This window comes from Balaenoptera ricei, chromosome 10 (genome assembly GCF_028023285.1).
Source record: "Balaenoptera ricei isolate mBalRic1 chromosome 10, mBalRic1.hap2, whole genome shotgun sequence".
Classification (NCBI taxonomy): domain Eukaryota; kingdom Metazoa; phylum Chordata; class Mammalia; order Artiodactyla; family Balaenopteridae; genus Balaenoptera; species Balaenoptera ricei.
In genome coordinates this window covers 35,112,793-35,134,375 of record NC_082648.1, presented here as the reverse complement: position 1 = coordinate 35,134,375, position 21,583 = coordinate 35,112,793, and the positions used below count along the sequence as shown (strand labels likewise).

The following is a 21,583-nucleotide window of genomic DNA, read 5'->3' as shown; positions in this document are numbered from 1 at the left end:
CTGTGTAGTGCCCCTGTTTGCCTGAATGGGTCATTTAAAAGGTAATGCATTAAGCAGCTCATGCAGCTCAATATCAAAAAAACAAACAACCCAATCCAGAAATAGGAAGAAGACCTAAATAGACATTTCTCCAAAGAAGATATACAGATTGCCAACAAACACATGAAAGAATGCTCAACATCATTAATCATTAGAGAAATGCAAATCAAAACTACAATGAGGTATCACCTCACACCAGTCAGAATGGCCATCATCGAAAAAAATCTACAAACAATAAATGCTGGAGAGGGTGTGGAGAAAAGGGAACCCTCTTGCACTGTTGGTGGGAATGTAAATTGATACAGCCACTATGGGGAACGGTATGGAGGTTCCTTAAAAAACTAAAAATAGAACTACCATATGACCCAGCAATCTCACTACTGGGCATATACCCTGAGAAAACCATAATTCAAAAAGAGTCATGTACCACAATGTTCATTGCAGCACTATGTACAATAGCCAGGACATGGAAGCAACCTAAGTGTCCATTGACAGATGAATGGATAAAGGAGATGTGGCACATATATACAATGGAATATTACTCAGCCATAAAAAGAAACAAAATTGAGTTATTTGTAGTGAGGTGGATGGACCTAGAGTCTGTCATACAGAGTGGAGTAAGTCAGAAAGAGAAAAACAAATACCGTATGCTAACACATATATATGGAATCTAAAATAAAAAAGGTTCTGAAGAACCTAGGGGCAGGACAGGAGTAAAGACGCAGACATAGAGAATGGACTTGAGGACACGGGGAGGGGGAAGGGTAAGCTGGGTTGAAGTGAGAGAGTGGCATTGACATATATACACTACCAAATGTAAAATAGATAGCTAATGGGAAGCAGCTGCATAGCACAGGGAAATCAGCTGGGTGCTTTGTGACCACCTAGAGGGGTGGGATAGGGAGGGTGAGAAGGAGATGCAAGAGGGAGGGGATATGGGGATATATGTATACGTATAGCTGGTTCACTTTGTTATACAGCAGCAACTAACACAACAATGTAAAGCAATTATACTCCAAAAAAGATGTTAAAAAAAAGTAAAAAAAATAAAAACAAAGGATCCTGACTCATCCAAAAAAAAAAAGCTAATGCATTAATTACTATTATTTTTTAAAACTCAGATTTATATAAAAATGGATATAACCTATCCAAGACAATTTGTATCTTTAAGTGGGAATCTAGGAAAAATCAGTTGACATGGTGCTGTCAACCTTTACTAAATACAAATATTACCTTATAACAAGATTGAAACTTAAGATTTTCATTAGAATTACATTTTCAGTTTGTTTTTGTTGAGTAATGATTTTATACACCATTTTATCCTGTTTACTCTTAAAACAAAGGAAAAGCTATACGTTATCTTTAATTTTTTGTATAGAACGAAGAACCATGAAACCATATGTTTCTTGAAGGTAAGGAATAATTATTAAATAGGAGCATAATGGTAGCAGGGAAGACTATAACTGAAACATATCTGTATCTTCAGTAAGACCTAGTGTTTGAAGTCATCACTGCTCTAGCACATTAAAATGAACATGTACCTGATTAATATGTATTGAGTTAAAGGTAAAGGCAGTCTTCATGTGAACCTGAAATAAAGTTCTGTTGAGGAGACTTTTCTTCTGTTAGAAATAGATTTTTGTTTTTCAGTGACAGGTCCAATTTAAAAAGTATAACATGGGGGGTGGGTGGGAAGGGGGAGCTGGGAGGAGGTGAGAGAGTAGCATTGACATATATACACTACCAAATGTAAAATAGGTAGCTAGTGGGAAGCAGCTGCATAGCACAGGGAGATCAGCTTGGTGCTTTGTGACCACCTAGAGAGGAGGGATAGGGAGGGTGGGAGGGAGATGCAAGAGGGAGGGGATATGGGGATATATGTATACATATAGCTGATTCACTTTGTTATACAGCAGAAATTAACACAACATTGTAAAGCAACTACAGTAAAGATGTAAAAAAAAATAAATGAAATGGAAAGTAAGTAAAATAAAATAATTTATTGCTATAAAAATAAAAAATATAACAGTTAATCAAAAATATTACTGTACTACTTTGTACAAGTATTTACATTAAAATCAGCATCATTGTTTATCAGTGGCCTGGCATACTTTTTTTTTTTTTTGTGGACATACTTATATATGTGTATGTGGTTGGTTGGTTGTAGGTGACAAATGGTTATTTTAAAGACTTACTGAGTGATGAATGGGAATTGCATTGATGCTTTTTATCTGAAGTCTTACAGACTGTTAATCCACTGTGGTGGCCTCTACACCAAAATTCAAGCAATGTTAGTGACAATGGCTAGTTAAGAAATGGTAGATTTTGATCAACTAATTATCCTTTACTAATATTAAAAAATGATGGTGGTGTTTTAGTGAGATAGAATAGTCTGATAGCTCATTTTTTATATATTAAAATATAGCTGTTGTTACAGTGGAGATTTTAAAATGAAATCATTCAAATCATTTTCTTTTCCTTGTGTTTCTGATAATGCCAGAAGTTTCTGTTGACCTCATAGTTAGCACATTGTTTCTGTATTTACTTTGGTGCATTCATATATAATAATCTGATGAATTTACAACTCTGTCCCCTGTAGTTCTACATGTATTAATAATCTCAAATAAATTTAAATAATTTTCTTATTCTGATAGAGAAGAAAAAGCTGGATCACTTACCAGTAACTGGAGTTCTCCTATTGGGTAATCTCCACAGATCCACATTCTTTGAAGTTATTGTGAATGCCTCGAGGACCAAGGGACCGTTGAAATTTCCAATTTCAGGAAGGTAAGCGAGCACACTGAAGCATGTCTCTAGCATCTCCCAAATCCCCTCCCCCCAACTTTCTTACATATGCGTCTGTACTGCATGCCCCCTCAGTTCCAGTGGATGCCCATCAGGAAGATTCTCATGCTGGACAGAAGGGCAAGAGAGGTGGATCTGTGAGGGAAAAGACCCAATAGGATAACTCAAGTTGCTGGTAAGTAATCTAGTTTTCACAGACTTAAGATTTTTTTCCCACATTTCTTCTCTTTAGGAGTTCATTTAATTACAAAGAGAGGAAGTTGTTTGGGATAGCTTCTTTTTGTAAATTTGATGTGGATTATAGAATTTATTGTATGGATGATAAATACCTAGTTCTTAACGGGTATATGAATAAATGTGACATTAATTTTAAAGTATACATTTACATAATAGCTGTTTATAAAAATTAAATATTTATTACCTTTTGATAAATAGTGTAATAGTTCTAAAGCAGTGTGAGGAAGCTATATGTTGAATTATTTTAATGCCTTTATTTGTGATGTTTGTTTTATTGGAGTAGATACTTGTACTGTAAAATTTCTGCTTATGTCAAATTCGGCCAAATTCTTTTGGCATAGTACTGAACAGCAAGCATAGTTTTACTTCTTACTGACCTAGTTTTCAATGTACCTTTTAATATCGTTGAAGGTATATTTGGAAATAATTCAGGGTATGTTGCAATTATACTTACCACTTCATTGTTCATAATGGATTGGCTTATTGATGTGAAGGGGTGACATAGTTGGTTCACTATGAGCTCTGTGATTCCTCATGTACCAACCCGATTTATTTATGTAAATGTTAGAATTGGACAGAGTTCCTTGCTTCCCATTTCTCTCTCACTCATTCTGCATTGTTACCAGGTTACCATTTTTAAAAGACCACTTATAGCACATAAAGACCTGTAGTGGTGCTGTGCTCTTGCTGTTTTATAAAATTTCATCCATTTGCTGGGCACTTAGGGCCTCCCATAATCTAATCCCATCCTATTTATCCAGCCTTAATTTCTTCAATTTGAAACTTTTGTTTTGGTCTTACCAGGATACTTCTCATATTTATGGTTTGGCTTGTGCTTTTCCATTTTCTTGAAATGACCCTCTTTTCATTCTTCTTCTCTGTACTTTAAGGTTGAGGTCAGGTCCTACCCCTTACATAAATCCTTTTATGCTGGCATCTCTGTTATTTCTGCTTCTTCAGTGGAAAAATGAGATTGTTATGAGGATTGAATTAACTAATTCTTGGAATGTACTTAGAACAGTGCTTAGTGGCACGTAGTAACTTCTCTTATTAGCTGTTATTTGATTGTAGTTTGATCTTAAATATTTCTGTGATTGTAGGTATAATTCTTATCTGTATGACACAGTTTAGCTTTAAATATTAGCTTCAAGTTGTATTGATTGTTATTTCTTCTGATGTAAAACTCTTAAGCTGACTTGTGTGGTCTTTGAGAGCAAGGATAGGATTTTATTGTGTTTTATCTTACTTCCTAACATTAGTGACTGAGATTAGATCGTGCCCATTGAAAAATTAGTTTTCATGTAGAATCACAAATATACTTGCCAGTTCTTTCATTTATAAAACGGGTTCATTTGGCTAATCAATCCTGTTTGTACTGTATATTTTTCTTAAGAACAACAACTTTTTTCCTTCACAGCTGGTATAGTGAAATTATAATTGTTTAATACACTTTATTAAACTTCCATTGCACATTAGAAAAGAATGTATAGCTTTGAGAGTGTTAATTCGATTGTATTCACTTTAAGACTCTGTGTAGTAGTATACTTGATTTTTGAGGTTGGAATATCTTAGAAGATTATTGCTTGATTTTTTCAGAAATGCTTGGATTTAAGATTCCTGTCTGATGAAGCAGTAAATGAAATCTGATTTCAAGGTCACTGAAGGAAGGAAGTGCTTTTTGACAGATTGAGTGTCACTTCTAAATAATCACCAGAGAACCACTTCAGGTCCAATTAGACAAGCCAAAATGAAGAACAGTTAGTCAGATGATTTAAGTGTTTGATTTGAATCTGCCGACTCTTCAGTCTCCTGGTTTTTTTAGTGTGATATGGTATGAGAATGCCCTTGTTCTTTAGAGATGCATGCTGAAATATTTAGAAGTGAAATATCATGATGAGTTCAGAAGAAAACTGTGTGGGTATCTGGATGTGGTGATATGTGTATGTAAAGAGAGAGAAAAGGAGAGAGAGAGCAGATCTGGAAAATTTTAACAATTTTAAATCTAGGTGAAGGGTACAGTGGTATACATTGTACTTTCAACTTTTCTGTGGCTCTGATATTTTTCAAAGAAAAGTTGGGGAGAAAGTATTTTATAAAGAACTTTATTGTGCTTCAGTTTCTCTAATTCTAAAATGGCAATAATAGGACTTATTCTTTCCGTGCCTTGATGCAGGTAGACACAGTGGGATAACATTCGGTAGAACAGCAGTCAAGAGAGCTCTTAAGAAGTATTTTTTTTTTTGACATTAAAGAAGAATTTTATAATGGAGAACTTTTCAAAGAACATTTCACCTAAAAGTATATTAGATTAAAGTATATCTGTTCCTTTTTTATTATTCAGAGCATATTCCATTATAATTGAATAAGAGCAATCAAGAAAAAAATATATGTAGATATATAAATTAACCAATTGAAACCTTGAAAATGAAAAATATATCTAGTTATAAAATAATCATTGGGAGACTTCCCTGGTGGTGCAGTGGTTAAGAATCTGCCTGCCAATGCAGGGCACACGGGTTCGATCCCTGGTCTGGGAAGATCCCACATGCCACGGAGCAACTAAACCCGTGCGCCGCAACTACTGAAGCCCGCGCACCTAGAGCCCGTGCTCCGCAGCAAGAGAAGCCACCACAGCGAGAAGCCCGTGCACTGCAACGAAGAGTAGTCCATGCTCACCGCAACTAGAGAAAGCCCACATGCAGCAACAAAGACCCAATGCAGCCAAACATAAATAAATAAATTTTAAAAAAATCATTGGGCAAAATAGAAGATTAAATGTAGCTAAAGAGAGAAGTTGTTAATTTCAAGATAAAACTGGTTAACTCTTCCAGGACTAGAGTACAGGGAGATAAAGAGATGAAAAATATAAAAGAAAAACTAAGACACCTTAGGAATAGATTGAAAAGCTCCAACGTATGTCTAATTAGAGTTGCAGAAGAGAGAATACAGAGAATTGTAGAGAAGCAATATTGAAGAAAAGATGACTAAGAATTTTGAAGGATTAAAAAAAATAGTGGAAATTATGAAATAATTAGAACTGAATCACAACAAAAGCATTGTATCAAAACTTGAGGGATATAAGAAAAGTGGTGCTTAGGCGTAAACGTATAACCTTAAATGCATGTATTAGGTTGAAAGAAAATAAGTGACCCGGATATACAGCTCAAAAAACTAAAAAAAGTAAAAAGTAAAACCAAAGAAAGAAGGAAAGAGGAAATGAAAATAAAAGTAGAATTTGATGAAATAGAAAGTAATCAACAATAGAAATAGTAGCAATGTTCATTCAAATTGAAGCTGGTTCTTTTCAGTTGATTAAGTTCTGGAAGTACTCACCAAGAAGCAGGTGACACAAATAATAAAGTTATAAAATGGGATATAATTACAAATAGTAATTGTAATTTTTAAAACCATAAGAAATTACTATTAATTTATGTGTATATAAATTTTAAAAACCTGGTGAAATGGTCTGTTTTCTAGGGAAAATATCATTCAAAAATTGTACAAGAAAAAGAAAATCCATAGAAACTAAAAACCACTAAGACATTGAAGCTATAGTAAATTTCCCCAAGAAGAAGTTTTTTTAAATATCAACTTAATTGAGCTATAGTTCATAAACCATACCACCTACCCATTTAAAATGTACAATTTAATGGTTTTTAATATTTTTATAGAATTGTTCAGTCATTACCACAGTCAATTTTAGAATATTTTCATCACCTCAGAAAGAAACCATGTACCTATTAGCAGTCAGTCCCAATTCTCCACAAACCCTCAAGCCTTAGACAACCACTAATCTACTCTCTGTTTCTATAGATTTGCCAGTTCTACACATTTCACACAATGGAATCATTCAGTATATGGCCTTTTGTGGTTTACTTCTTTCATTTAGCATAATATTTTTAAGGTCCAGCCATGTTATAGCATGTATCAATATACTTCATTCCTTTTTATAACCAAATAGTATTTCATTGTGTGGATATACCACATCAATTGATGGATATTTGGATTTTTTTCCTATTATGAATAGTCCTGGTACCAACATTTGTGTGAAAGATTTTGTGTGAACATGTGTTTTCATTTCTCTTGGGTGTATACCTAGGAGTAGAATTGCTCGGTTATGTGGTGACTCTGTTTAACCTTTTGGGGGGCTACCAGACTGTTTTCCAGAGCAGCTGTACCGTTTTTTTTCCCCACCAGCAATGTATGAAGGTTCTAGTTTTTCTACACCCTCACCAACATTTTCATTATCTCTTTCTTTTTTTTTTTATTTAAAGAATCATCCTGCACACCTCACTGTTTTTGTTTGTTTGTTTGTTTTTTTAATTAATTTATTTTTGGCTGTGTTGGGTCTTCGTTTCTGTGCGAGGGCTTTCTCTAGTTGTGGCAAGCGGGGGCCACTCTTCATCGCGGTGCGCGGGCCTCTCACTATCGCGGCCTCTCTTGTTGCGGAGCACAGGCTTCAGACGTGCAGGCTCAGTAGTTGTGGCTCACGGGCCCAGTTGCTCCGCGGCATGTGGGATTTTCCCAGACCAGGGCTCGAAGCCGTGTCCCCTGCATTGGCAGGCAGATTCCCAACCACTGCGCCACCAGGGAAGCCCTATCTCTCTTTTTGATTAAAGCCATCCTAAAATTGGTGTGAAGTAGTATCAGAAGGAGTAGTTTTAATTGTGATTTTATAATCATAATTTCACATATACTTATGGGGAACAGGTAATCCCAATTTTATACAAACTGACCCAGATAATAGAAAAAGAGAGAGAGCTGCCCTGTTGTTTATCAGACAAATTTAGCCTTGAAACATAAACTGAAAAGACTATACAAGGGAAAATATATTACATTCAATCTCATTTATGAACAGAGATAAAAATTTTATTATTTTATTATTTTATTTTTTCTTGAAAAATTTTAATTAAGATAAGAATGTAAGGATATAGTTCAGTATTTGAAAATTATATCAGTGTAATTTATACAGTAAGATTTAGGGAAAAAAATCTTGAAAGATTTGGTAAAAGTATATGATAAAACTCAGCACTCATTAATGTTTTTTAAAAAGGTAACCCTCAAACCATGAAGAGAAATGAACTTTTTTCTTCCAGTAAAGGCTGTCTTTCAAACAGCAAGTGTCATGCTTAATGGCGAAACCTTAGAAACATTCCCTTTAACATCAGGAATAAGACAAATATATCTCTACTAATAAGAAAAAAATAGAAATAAAATACAAAAGGATTGGAAAGGAAGAAAAATGAGATGAACATATCCCTAGAAAAAATTTTTTAGAAAATCAACAGACTGTACTGATAAGAGAATTCAGTGTTACTGGATACAAGCTCAACATTCAAATTGACGACAACCAGTTAGAAAATGAAAAATACCTCTTTTACAGCAAATTCTATAAAGTACCCAAGGTTTTATTGAAGGACATAAAATTAGACATGAATAAAAGGATATACTATAATTATTAGTGGGAAGTATAAATATTGCTAAAAAATTAACTTCTCTGTGATTTATATGTAATTTCAGACAAAAATCTCAGTAGGATTTTTTTTTCTTTTTTGGTGGAAAATGACCTTCATATACAAAAGTAAAGGCACATGAATAACCAAGACAGCTCTGAAAGAAGAAAAAGAACAAGGAAGAGGGAGTTGCGCTGTTGGATATCTAGACTAATCTTAAAATTATGATATTTAGAATAGAATCCTACATAGCATGAAAAAAAATAAACTACTACACACAACATGAGGTGAATCTTCTAGACTAAATGTTGAGCAAAAGAAATGAGACACAAAAGAGTTCATATTGTATGATTTCATTTCTAGGAAGCTCAAAAACAGAACTAATCTGTGGTGATCGAGATCAGAATAGTGGTTATCTTGGAAGCACGGTACTGACTGAGAAGGGGTATGAGAAGCATTCTGGAGCATGAGAAATGTTAATATCTTGGTCTGAGTTGGATCACACGGGGGGTATACATATTTAAAAATCAGGCTGTACATAGTACTTGAGTACTTGTATACTTTATATAAATTATACCTCAAAGAAAAGTAAAGCCTTATGGTATTTAAAGTAGTATAGTCTTAATACAGGAAAAGACAGATTAATATAACAATAGAGAGTTCAGAAATGGATCCATATATATTTGAGAAGTTGGTAGGTGCTAGAGATGGCATTTTCTATCAGCAGGGAAAGAAAATGTGGACTGTTGAATTGGTTTTTCTATATGGGGGAAAACTAGATTTCTACTTCAGACCATATGCAGAAATAAATTCCAGTTGAATTAAACACTAAACATGAGAAACTGTTTTTAAAAAAGAGGAAAGTATAGAAGAATATGTATCTTTAGGATATGTAAGGCTTTCTTTAACAAGTCAAGAAAAAAAGAATGAACCTTCAAGGATAAAAAACCATCAAGGATTTGACTACCTCAAAAAGAAAAACTTAGGTTTACTGTAAGGCATCATAAACCAAACTAAAACATAATGTCACATCTGGGAGATACGTATAATGTCTGTAATGTCCAGTGGATTTGTGTCCAGAATATGTAAAGATCAAAAGAGGTGCTATAGGTGATACAAATAAAATGAACAATGGATAGTAAGGCGATTTACAGCAGAGGAAACTGAAAATTGGACTGAGAAGATGCTTAGCCTCATTTGTAGGGAAATGTAGTTAAAAGCTTATGAACCATCGATTTTCACTCATTAGATTGCAAAGCTCAGGATCAGATAAGTGTTACACAATTTAAAATGTGCATACCTAGTATCCAGCAATTACTGTTCAAGGTATTAGTCTAGAGAAACTTGCACATTTGCCCAGGGAGAGTTATGCAGGGATATTCATTTGGAAAAAAATCTAAATGTCTACAATAAGAGGCATGGATAAATAAAATAAGATATAAAATAGTTACTTAATGAAGAATTATCTAGGTCTATGATTAGGTTATTGTCCGTGATTTTTTTTAATTTAAGAAACAGATTCTACTGTCTATGCCCAGGAATTGTTCTAAGCATTTTATAAACATTAAGTATTTTAGTCCTCATGAGAACTTAGAAATAGGTACTGTCATTCTTTCCGTTTTATAGATGGGAATACTGAAGCATAGAGGGGTCAGTAACCCTACCTACTCTCATAGGTAGTGAATAGCAGAGCTGGGATTCAAAGCTAGGATTGAACCTCCGGGGCCTGGCTCCAGAGTCCACTATGCCATATGCCACCTTTTGATGTTTATAAATATGCAGAGACCTCATAGATGCAAGGAGAAGGTATTGCAGAATGGTGCATACAATACGATCTCATTTACACCAAACTCATGGTAGTTGTTACCTCTGGATGGGATTGGGAGGTGAGGGAGATCTTAGTGTTAGTGGTAAAAAGAAACTAGCTTATGGAACTGCGTGTTTTTCCTTCCTATAAAAGTAATATAAGTGAAGTAATATGTACATTATAGCTTTTAAACATCTGCACTTAATGTATGTATATGCTTATTTTTGTAAAAGGAAACACTGGAAAGATTGACCTTTATTGTTTTAATCTTTATTTATTCTTGGTATTGGTTATATAGAAAAAGAAAAAAGCAGTGGCCCCAGCAAATGGCTATAATTTAGTCTAGTTCTGGGATAGTGAGCAGCAGATGAGTGCCAGACCCTGGGTTAGGTGCTGGTGATAGGGTGGTTTCATCCTCTCTCTTTAAGGAGTTCAGAGTTGAACAGGGAAAGAGATGAGAAAAATACTTTTAATTCAGTATGTTATGTCCCTATCTCTTCTTCCCTGTTTCTCCATCCCCACCCTTTCCCTTCCATATACAAATAGGAGAAGGGGGAAATGTCTTGAGTTGGGGCAAGAGAAACGGGCAATGAAATATTGATGGCAATCCTACTTCTTATTCTTTTACAAAACTATGAGAGAGTAAATTCTATAATGATCAGAGATTGTAGCTTGTTCACCATTATATCTCCAAAACTTAGTTTAATACCTTGTGCTTAGTAGACCCCTGGATGTTGAAATGAATGCACTTTGACACTTCACTCTCAAAATCAACTAGCACCTGAGCCCAAAGTTCTCCTTAAGTCATCTAGGGTATCTTCCACTGGTTCCATTTCTTCCACTGATTACCAAAGTCTAAGGCAGTTTGACTGAGAATTATATATGAAGTCTTGAATTGTTTTGTGCCAAAGAATTCTGACTTGAGAAATATTTTAATCTGTGGGAAATATTGGATCTCTAAAATCCAGTATAAATTTCTTTGTGCTGAGTCCAATACATTTTTTTAAAATTAGTAGTCTTCTAATATTGGGATAGTTCAATTGTTTTTCTCAGATATTGCATTCTCTGTCTTGGAGTCAGTGCTATCTTGTAAAAGTTTTATGTTCTGTATCTTGTTTGTGAAATTCTTAATTTCCTAAAACAACATTCTTTTTAAGTTTCCAGATGGACCATGGAATGTTTCCAGATGGTATTAGTGTTTATGAGAATTCCACTATCTTTTAAAATCTGTCATGGTATCTCATAAAAAGTAATACAATTATTTCCTTTCACCCTAATGAGAGAGGTGTGTTTTCCTTTATAGCAAATTGAAATTAGGTGAGCTCTTTCCCCAAAGGGTGAATTTGAATATCTGAAAATTGCTAAGAATGGGTAAGCTTGAATAAATCACAGTGAAAGATATTTATCTTACACTGTAAGTTTAACACTAGAATTGTAATTGAGAAAAATCCTAAAACAAAGCTTATTGTTATCCTGGATGGATTTGGCTAAACTACTGGTCAAATCCTGTTCTGTGTGTACATAGTGCTTCTTTCTTACTATGTAACCCTTTTGCCAGAGATAACATGAAGAGAGCCTGGTTAACATTGGGTGGCACAATCCTGCTGGCTCAAGCCCCTCCCCAGGTATTTGATTCAGTCTGTTTTCTGGACAGTCTGGTAAGCTATCGTTGTTCTTCACATTAAAATCATCTTATTCAGGATGTACCCAAGTGGAATTTAGTACTAAAGGAACAAACTATTAAATTCAATGAAAATGTTAAAAATAGTCATATTAACTTAAGGCTTCACATTAAACATGACTAATTTATAACAGCGCTGTTCAATAGAAATATAATGCAAGCCACGAAAGGGAGTTATATATATAATTTTAAAATTTCTTGTGGCTAAATTAAAAAATTAAAATGTAACTCAATATATCTAAAATATTACCCTTTCAATTTTTAGCAGGATATTTCACAATCTTTTTCATATTAAGTCTTAAAATTCTGGGGTGTATTTTATACTTAGAGCACATCTCAATTTGGATTAGCACATTTCAAGTGCTCAGGACCCACATATGGCTTCCGTATTGTACAGTGCAGACTTGGAGCATCTGAAAAACATTTGGTTTTATATAGTTCTCCGTCTGTTACTTCTCATTAAAGATGCTTTGAGTATTTTTTTTTCTTTTATTGCTTCACCTGTTCATAGGTGCTTAGCTTTACTATTGATCATTGGTAACCTGAAACCCTACTGTGCATTTCTAAATCTGACAGACCATTTAGGTCTTTCTGTAATGTTTTCTCATGTCCAGGCCTACTTAATTTCTTTAGATAAATTGTAAAGTTTCCTTCCTATAAGCTTTTAATCAGAGTATCAGCTCCTCCTTTCATCAGAATATCAGACTCAGATCTTCTACATGGGCTATAGGAATATCAGACTCAGATCTTCTACATGGGCTATAGGAGGTAGCATTATACAGTTGACCTTTGAACTGCATGGGTCTGCTTGTACGTGGATTTCTTTCAATAGTAAATACTGCAGTACTACACATTCTGCCACTGATTGAATCCATGAATGTGCAGAAACCCTGGATACAAAGGGCCAACTATAAGTTATATTCAGTTTTTTGACTGCATGGGGGTGGTCACCCCTAAGCCCTCTGTTGTTCAAGGGTCGACTGTACATTATTGTCATTGTTATCTCCCTCACCCCAGCGGGGTAACAAACCTCTCCTTTCTTGGTTCAAAGTCACTGCTCTGAAGCAGAAGGTTTCCTTACATGCAGACTTCTTTTTTATGAGGTGAGATTTAGCATCTTACTTTATGGGGATTGAGTATCCATTCTCTAAGATACTAAGGGCTTAGAGATTTTCAAATCAACCCATTTTTTCCCCTAGTTGATACTATTTGAGAATGAACATACTGCAAAATAAAGCCATAACTAAGGTACAAGACACGTGACTTGACATTTTAATAGCTTTTTGGTTTCATCTTTCCTAGATGAGGGACATTTAAGAAGATTATTCTCAGTAAATGAATTTGTAACCTCTAATGGTTATCCATATGTCCCAGTACCAGCAGAACAATCTTCTGTAAGTTATTTCAAAGAGTGCCAGACTTTATTCTTATAACATGAGATTACTTGGGCTCTGAATATATAAATGCTCGGATTCTGGGGTTTCCTGGGCTACCTGTTTTCTTGTCTTAATTTTTGTTTAACTTCCGTACCTGTTTGGAGTTTCCAGTCTTTCTTAACCTACCTCTTTGTTACTCCATCTCCCTTCCAGTAGAATCGCAATCCCATTCTATCTTCTTCCCAACCCTACTATGTTCATAATACCCATTATGGTCAGTGCACGTCACCCAGCGTAGTGAGTGCAGCATTTGAGTGTTATTTATAGGTGATGTTAAGGTAGTTTTTATGTCTGCCTAAATGTCTTCCTCCATTTTGGACTTCTCCCATAGTGCGTATATTTTACTTACTTGTGTATTTTTCTGTTTCTCACACTAAACTGTAAACTAACTAAGGGGTAAAACCGTGTCTGTCTTGTTTTAATCACCTGTTGGTGTAATAGTTTAACTGATACTGGCATTTGGAAGGTCTTGCTATTTACCATATGCATGTTTAAGATGTGGCTGTAAAACAGTGAGTGTTTTCAATAAGTTAGATGTAAACATCTCCCACTTTTTTGCGTGTGAAACATTAGACACTTATTTAGGCAACTCCACTTCGTGTCTTCTAGGTATCTCAATTTTTTTTTTAAATTTATTTATTTATTTATTTTTGGCTGCGTTGGGTCTTCGTTGCTGCGTGCAGGCTTCCTCTAATTGGGGTGAGCGCAGTCTATTCTTCGTTGCAGCGTGCGGGCTTCTCATTGCGGTGGCTTCCCTTGTTGCGGAGCACGGGCTCTAGGTGCGCGGGCTTCAGTAGTTGTGGCACGCTGGCTCAGTAGTTGTGGCTCACGAGCTCTAGAGTGCAGGCTCAGTAGTTGTGGCACACGGCCTTAGTTGCTCTGCGGTATGTGGGATCTTCCCGGACGAGGGCTCGAACCCTTGTCTCCTGCATTGGCAGGCGGATTCTTAACCACTGCGCCACCAGGGAAGTCCTAGGTGTCTCAATCTTAATGTGCAAAATTGAACTTAGATTTCTCTCCCCAAATTCCTTCTCCTTTCTTTTTTTTTTTTTTTAAATTTTTTTTTAATTTTTTTATTTATTTATTTATGGCTGTGTTGCGTCTTCGTTTCTGTGCGAGGGCTTTCTCTAGTTGTGGCAAGCGGGGGCCACTCTTCATCGCGGTGCGCGGGCCTCTTCACTATCGCGGCCTCTCTTGTTGCGGAGCACAGGCTCCAGACGCGCAGGCTCAGTAGTTGTGGCTCACGGGCCTAGTCGCTCCGCGGCATGTGGGATCCTCCCAGACCAGGGCTTGAACCCGTGTGCCCTGCATTGGCAGGCAGATTCTCAACCACTGCGCCGCCAGGGAAGCCCCCTTCTCCTTTCTGATGACACATTCTCTCTCCCCTCACTCTCTCTCTTACCCTTTACTTCCTATTCATCTACAAATCCTGTCTGCTGCACCTCCAAAATATATTTGGAATTCTGCCTCTTCTTGCACACTCTGTTGTTGCCTTCCTAATATAAGCCACCATCATCTCCTGCCTGCCTATTGTAGTAAGTTCCTAACTGGTTTCTGTGATTACTCTCTGCTCCCCTACCATCTGGTCTCTAAATAGCAGCCAGGTAATTTTTTTTAAAGTTTCCAGTGCTCATTTTAATTTGATCCTCACAAACCCCTTTGTAGAATGACTATTATTATTGTAATTATTTTCTCAAGAAAGCAGTGTCCAGAAAGGTTAAGTGACTTACATAAGAACAGAAGTCATACAGTAGCAGAGCCAGAATTTAATTATAGATCTTCATGTCTCAAAGCCTTGCCTTGTGGACCACAAACTCTAGATGTGATTGACTTGGGAAACTATAAGAAGGACATTACCTTAAAATCTCCCCCAGACTGTTTTGCAAAGGGATATGTCATTCATACCACTTATAGTCACTCTTTTAAAGCAATCAGTTTTTGTTTTTTAAATAGACTATTCTTTAGAGCTGTTTTAGGTCCAGAGCAAAACTGAGTGGAAGGTACAGAGATTTCCCATATATCCCCTGCCTCCACACTTGCATAGCTTCCCCCATTACCAGCATCCCCACCAGAGTGGTACATTTGTTATAATTGATGAACCTATATTGAAACATAATTATCTCCCAAAGTCCATTGTTTACATTAGGATTCACTCTTGGTGTTATACATTCTGTGGGTTTGGACAAATATATTACGGCATGTATTTACTATTATAACATCATGCAGAATAGCTTCACTGCCCTGAAAGTCTTCGATTCTCTGCCTATTCCATCCTTCCCTCCTCCAACCCCTGGCAACCACTGATCTTTTTATTGCCTGTATACTTTCACCTTTTCCAGAAGGTCATATAGTTGGAATCATACAGTATTTGCCTTTTCAGATTGGCTTCTTTCACTTAGTAATATGCATTTAAGATTCCTCCGTGTGTTTTGGTGGCTTGATAACTCATTTCTTTTTAGCACTGAATAGTATTCCATTGTCTGCATGTACCACAGTTTATTTATCCATTCACCTATTGAAGGACATTTTGGTTTCTTCCAAGTTTTGGTAATTATGAATAAAGCTGCTGTAAACATCCATATGTAGGTTTTTGTGTGGACATAAGTTTTCAACTCCTTTGGGTAAATACCAAAGAGCACGCTTGCTAGATTGTATGGTAAGAATATATTCAGTTTTATAAAATGCTTCCAAACTGTCTTCTTAACTGACTGTACCTGAGAGTTCCTTTTGCTTCACACCCTCTCCAGCATTGGTGTTGTCAGTGTTCTAGATTTTGACCATTCTAAGTAGGGCAGCCAAGTAATTTTGGTTTTAACTTTAATCAGATCATGTTATTCTCCTATTCAGAACCTTCACATCCTACTTCATTTCCCATCCTACTTAGAATAAAATTCCAAGTTATCTCCATTGTAGAAAAGGAAGGCTTTGCATGGTCTGGTCCTTGGCCACCTCTTCAGACTGATTTTACCATTTTCTCTCTCACTCATTGCAGTTCAGACATTTTGGTCACCTTAGTGTTCTTTGAACATACCAGCCTTCTGCCTCAGGGCCTTTGCAGTCGGTTTTGCCTTTCCTGGAATGTTTCACATCTAGATACCTGCATGGCTTCCTCCTGCACTTCACTGAGGACTCTGCTTAAGTGTAACCTCATGAGAGGTGCTTACCTGATCTCCCTGCAGAAAAATAGCACTTCCGTGCTTCTTCCCATACCCTGCTTTATTTTTCTTCTACTCCTACCTTCTACTCATACACACATATAATAATATATATGTGTATGCTTGTTTATAATAATACAGATAAATTTTATATATATATATAGTGTGTGTGTGTGTGTGCCTATCTCTAGCAGTTAATATGTGTGCTCATGAGGGGATATTTCTGTATACCTGTAGAGTAGGACCTGGTACATAGATGGTGTTTAGTAAATGTCTGTTGAATGAATGAATGACTGTACTACATCAAAAAATGCTTTAATGTTACCAATTTAGAATATTATGGTAGGACATAATGAGATACATAAAGAAGACTTAGTTTTATTTTATTTCACAACATGTAAGCTCTGGGAGGCTAGGGATTTTTTTTCTTCCTTGCTATATTCCCATGCCTAGAATGTTTCCTGGCAGTAATAAACATTTGATAAATATTTACTGAATGAGTTTATGTAGCATGTCTTTTTATTAAACAACCAAATTATATATGTAAACGTAATCTTGAATAGGTCTCAAAGTAGACCACATAACTCCAGAACTGGGAGAAGGGTAAGAGGAAGAGTGATAGTACTACCTTGATTAAAATCTTTGGATCCATCTTCATCATTTGCCCACTACTCCAAGTCACCACCGTCTCCTGTCAGGGCTACTCTAATACTGTACCACTTGGTCTCTTCAGTTCCATATGTGTCATGCTTCATTCTGTACGTTTAAAATTTAAAACTTTTCAGGATACCTCCTGTACCTAAAATAAAGCCAAGATTCTTTCTTTAACTTGGCCCATTTGAAGACCTGATATGGCCTTTCTACCTCTTAATCTCATGTAGTTCTTCCCCCTTGCTCAATATCCTTCAGCCTTTCCTTCAGTTTCTATAGCCCACCGAGTTCTTTGCCACCTTTGTACACTCATTGCTTACTTTCTGCCCAATATTATCTTTCTCCCACTATTTCATTGGAGCACCTCCTTCGTATTATTTAAGTCTGAGCATGTCAGATCATGTGAGCAATCTTCCTTGGAAGCCTTATCTACGCCCACTCCTATTAGAATTGCTAATGGTATTTGGGGTGGGGAAGAACAAAACCGGTTTATAATTGTATGTATGTAGCTAACTTTTTTGTTTACCATTGTGATCTTAACACTGAGTATGGTACTTGGCACATAGTAGGTGCTCAGTAAACATTTGTTTAATATGTGAATAACTGTGTAGCAAAAGATGGAAGATAAAAAGAATGAGCATGAAAGGAAAAACAGACCCAGAAAACATAGAAACAAGATCATATGTGCTTATTAAAACAATAGAAGTCCATGACATAAGCTCAGCTGTTCAGCAAGACTCAGATTAGATAAAACACAAAACCCAGCTACACACTTGATGTTAGAAACATCTAGAACAAAATTACTAAGGGGGTTGGAGGTAAACGGATAGTCAAAACAAGATACTAGGCAAATAAAAACAAAAAATTAATCATTGGATGGTATTGCTAGACAATGTTGAATTAAAAGCAGTAAACATCAGGTGAAAAAAAAGAGAGGCCCTTTGTAATAATCAAGGATACAGTTACCAATATGAAGAGAACCACAAATCTTTATTTTCCGAAGATGAAGCATTGAAGTGTTTAAAGTGAAATCTATAAATTCAAGGAGGAAGAGAAAGAAATGTAGCAGTAATGGGAGACTTTAAGACATCTTTCAGTCCTTGCCACATCAGAGCGATTAAATATGAGATATGGAAACTCTGAATTATATAGTCAATGAATCTGATATAATATATCATACTTTGTTATTGTGAAAAGAATGACACCTTTTTAATTCCCCGTGTGACATCTTCAAAAATAAGTACTAGAAAGAAAACTGGGAGGAAAAAGGTATTATCAACCATACACTCTACAATGAAATTTTAAGTTAATAAAAAAGCAAGAACTAGAAACCAAACCATGAAACCTTCCCAAACCTCAAAACAAAAAAACCTCAAGTAATTGAGTTTAAAAATGTAAAAACATTCTCCTAAAAAATCTGGAAACAGTCTTTAATAAAACCATAACGTAATTAAAATATGCATCTCAAAACCATAATCAGGAAAGTGCTTCATGGAGATATATTAGAAATTAAGTGATATTAATATTAGAAACAAGGCAAGGAAATTCTCATCAGTATTATTTAACTTTGTTCTAGATGTGCTAAAAGTTATAGCAATTAGAGAAGCATGATACTGAAGTAATCCCCAAACCCTTCAGATAACATTCAGTGCTTTATTCTGGGCATTTGGTTACTATGTTCAAGAACTATCCACCTTGTTGAATTTTCAGCCATTTTTCAGTAATTTCCACAAACACAGTACTACAGTGTTTTTGGTTAGTTTATTTTAATAGTTTTCCCATTAAAAAAAAAATCTCATAGGGCTTCCCTGGTGGCGCAGTGGTTAAGAATCCTCCTGCCAGCGCAGGGGACACGGGTTCGAGTCCTGGTACGGGAAGATCCCACATGCTGTAGAGCAACTAAGCCCGTATGCCATAACTACTGAGCCTGCACTCTAGAGCCCGTGAGCCACAACTACTGAGGCCATGCGCTACAACGACTGAGCCCACGTGCCACAGCTGCTGAAGCCTGCTTACCTAAAGCCCGTGCTCTGCAACAAGAGAAGCCACTGCGATGAGAAGCCCGCACACTGCAACAAAGAGTAGCCCCCCCTCACTGCAACTAGAGAAAGCCCGCGCGTGGCAACGAAGACCCAATGCAGCCAAAAATAAATAAATTAAATAAATAAATTTATTAAAAAAAAATCTCATAGAATTTTGTTTGGAGCTCCAATTAATAAAGTGAAAGCACAGCTGCTTTCATTGCAGAGGGGTTAGGGAGCTCTGTAGTCACCTCTTCCTCATCATCCACATCTCCCCAGTTAGCTTCTGGAGTGCTGTATGCAGCTTTAAGAATTACAACTGTATTCTACTTCATGCAATTTTTTTGTGTCACAGTTGTTAACAGTGATGTAAAACAATTGTATAGAATATGATCACCAATTTGATAAGATCTTATTCTTGGCAATTTTCAGTTCTTCTTTGATTATGGTAGATATTAAATTAGAAGCAGCTTGGGGCTTGGAGTTGTGACTGAGAAGACTAAGGTTGCCGAAATCAGATACACGGAGAAGTGGTAGCTGATGCCAAGACAGGAGACAAAAGAATCACCAGCTAGAATGAGACAGCATTCTGGAACTGCCATTTCAGATAAGGGCAGATGTCCCAAAACGTCTTAATGGCTCCAGAATAACATGCTGCATGAGGTTCTAAAAGGTGATTCTGAGTAAGCAAGACAACACAGCCTTGTGACATGTTGAAAGTACGAGCCGTGGAAAGACAAATCCTGCATGGTGTCACATATATGTGGAATCTAAAAAAGTTGAACTCATAGAAGCAGAGTAGAATGGTTGCTTCCAGGGGCTGGGGGCGGGAGAAATGGGGAAATGTTGGTCAAACGGTACAAAGTTTCAGTTATGCAGGATGAGTACGTTCTGGGGAATCTAATGTACAGCATGGTTACTGTAGTTAGTAATATTGTATACTGGAAATTTGCTAAAAGAGTAAATCTTTAATGTTCTCACCACCACAAAAACAGGTGACATGGGGTGATGGATATGTTAGTTTGTGGTAACCATTTCACAATGTATACGTATATCAAAATATCACGTCCACCTTAATTATATACAGTTTTGTCAGTTGCACCTTAATAAAGCTGGGAAAAAAAATAAAAGTATAGACTTTAGAGTCAGGCAGACCTGGAGTTGAGTATGACCTGGAATATGATCATTGCAGATGTCTTAAACATTTTGAGCCTTGGTTTCCTTGTCATATAAAAAGGAATTTGAAATTAAATAAGTTAGTGAATGTAAAGGGCTTAGTATGATCCTTGGCACACATAAGACATCTTTAAAAAATTAATAGCTTTTATATGTTATAGTATTTACTAAGGCAGTGAAGCATGTAATAAATTGTAGGAACAAAATAAAAAAGGTTTGTTTTTTTGAAATGTATATTTTAGTTAGCTGGAAAAATCAATTTTATCTAAATATTTCATCTTCAGTTACTCATAACTAAAGTCTTGCTACATTTAATTCTTCAATTGAAGTATAATTAACATACAATAAAATGCACAGGTCCTAAATGTTCAATTTGACTACACTTAACTTTGAATATTAATGTGATAGTATCTTTCACTTGCACTGAACTATTACTAGTGAATTGCTAAATATAGTTGATAACTATGATAACTTAGTAAATTCTATGTTAAGAAAGCGCTTTTATAGAAAGTTAATGTTATTTTTAAAAACCGAGTTGATTTGTAGTCATCGTTGGTCTATATTAACTTAGTGGCAGTGTTTTTTAGTAAAATTTATTTGCGGCCTTGTCCACCAAAAATTTCTGCACATAGCTTCCATTTATTAGTACATAATGCATGTTAACTGCTGTAATCCTGTGTAAGATTTTAAGTTTGTCTTCTCAAATTTCTTTTTTATTTATCTCATTTGGCCTAATATACTTCTGTTCTTCCTTATACTTTCCTTTTATCAAAAAGCAAAGATCTGAAGTAGTCATTTATGCCTGCTGGTTGATTACTTGTATGTGTTTATAAATTTGTCATTTCAACCATACGTTTGTGTTTTAGCTCTGTGTGCTAAAGTAAGTTTTGACTAGTGTGAATCAGATGGGGAACTATGGGATGGAACGGAAAATTACAACTATTTCCTCAGCTGATGTGGAAAGTAAATTTAACTTAAATCTCTTAGGATCATTAGAGATAGAGGATCCTGAACTGGTGTCCTTACTGTCTTTGGAAAGAGAAGCTGGGAGTTCACTTGTGTTTGGCTTAGACATGCTGAGAGTAGAGGACATTTGTCTTTCCTAAATCAGGACTCTGTTCA

General features: G+C 35.9%; 1 protein-coding gene across 7 annotated transcripts in view; it reads left to right on the top strand.

Annotated features, from left to right (window-relative positions):
- Positions 1-21,583, top strand: part of YAF2 (YY1 associated factor 2) — a 73,081-nt gene that overhangs the window by 22,296 nt on the left and 29,202 nt on the right. For 4 of the 7 annotated variants that reach the window (XR_009505342.1, XM_059935663.1, XM_059935658.1 and 1 more), the window contains exon 3: positions 2,755-2,826. The exons of 2 other annotated variants lie outside the window; for them this stretch is intronic. Coding sequence is in view for 4 of the 5 variants with exons in the window: in XM_059935663.1 (XP_059791646.1) it covers positions 2,755-2,826 (72 nt within the window). In the remaining variant the exon portion in view is untranslated. Of the gene's footprint in view, positions 1-2,693; positions 2,827-21,583 lie in introns of all 7 variants that reach the window. One more of the 7 variants, XM_059935660.1, reaches the window with a different exon arrangement.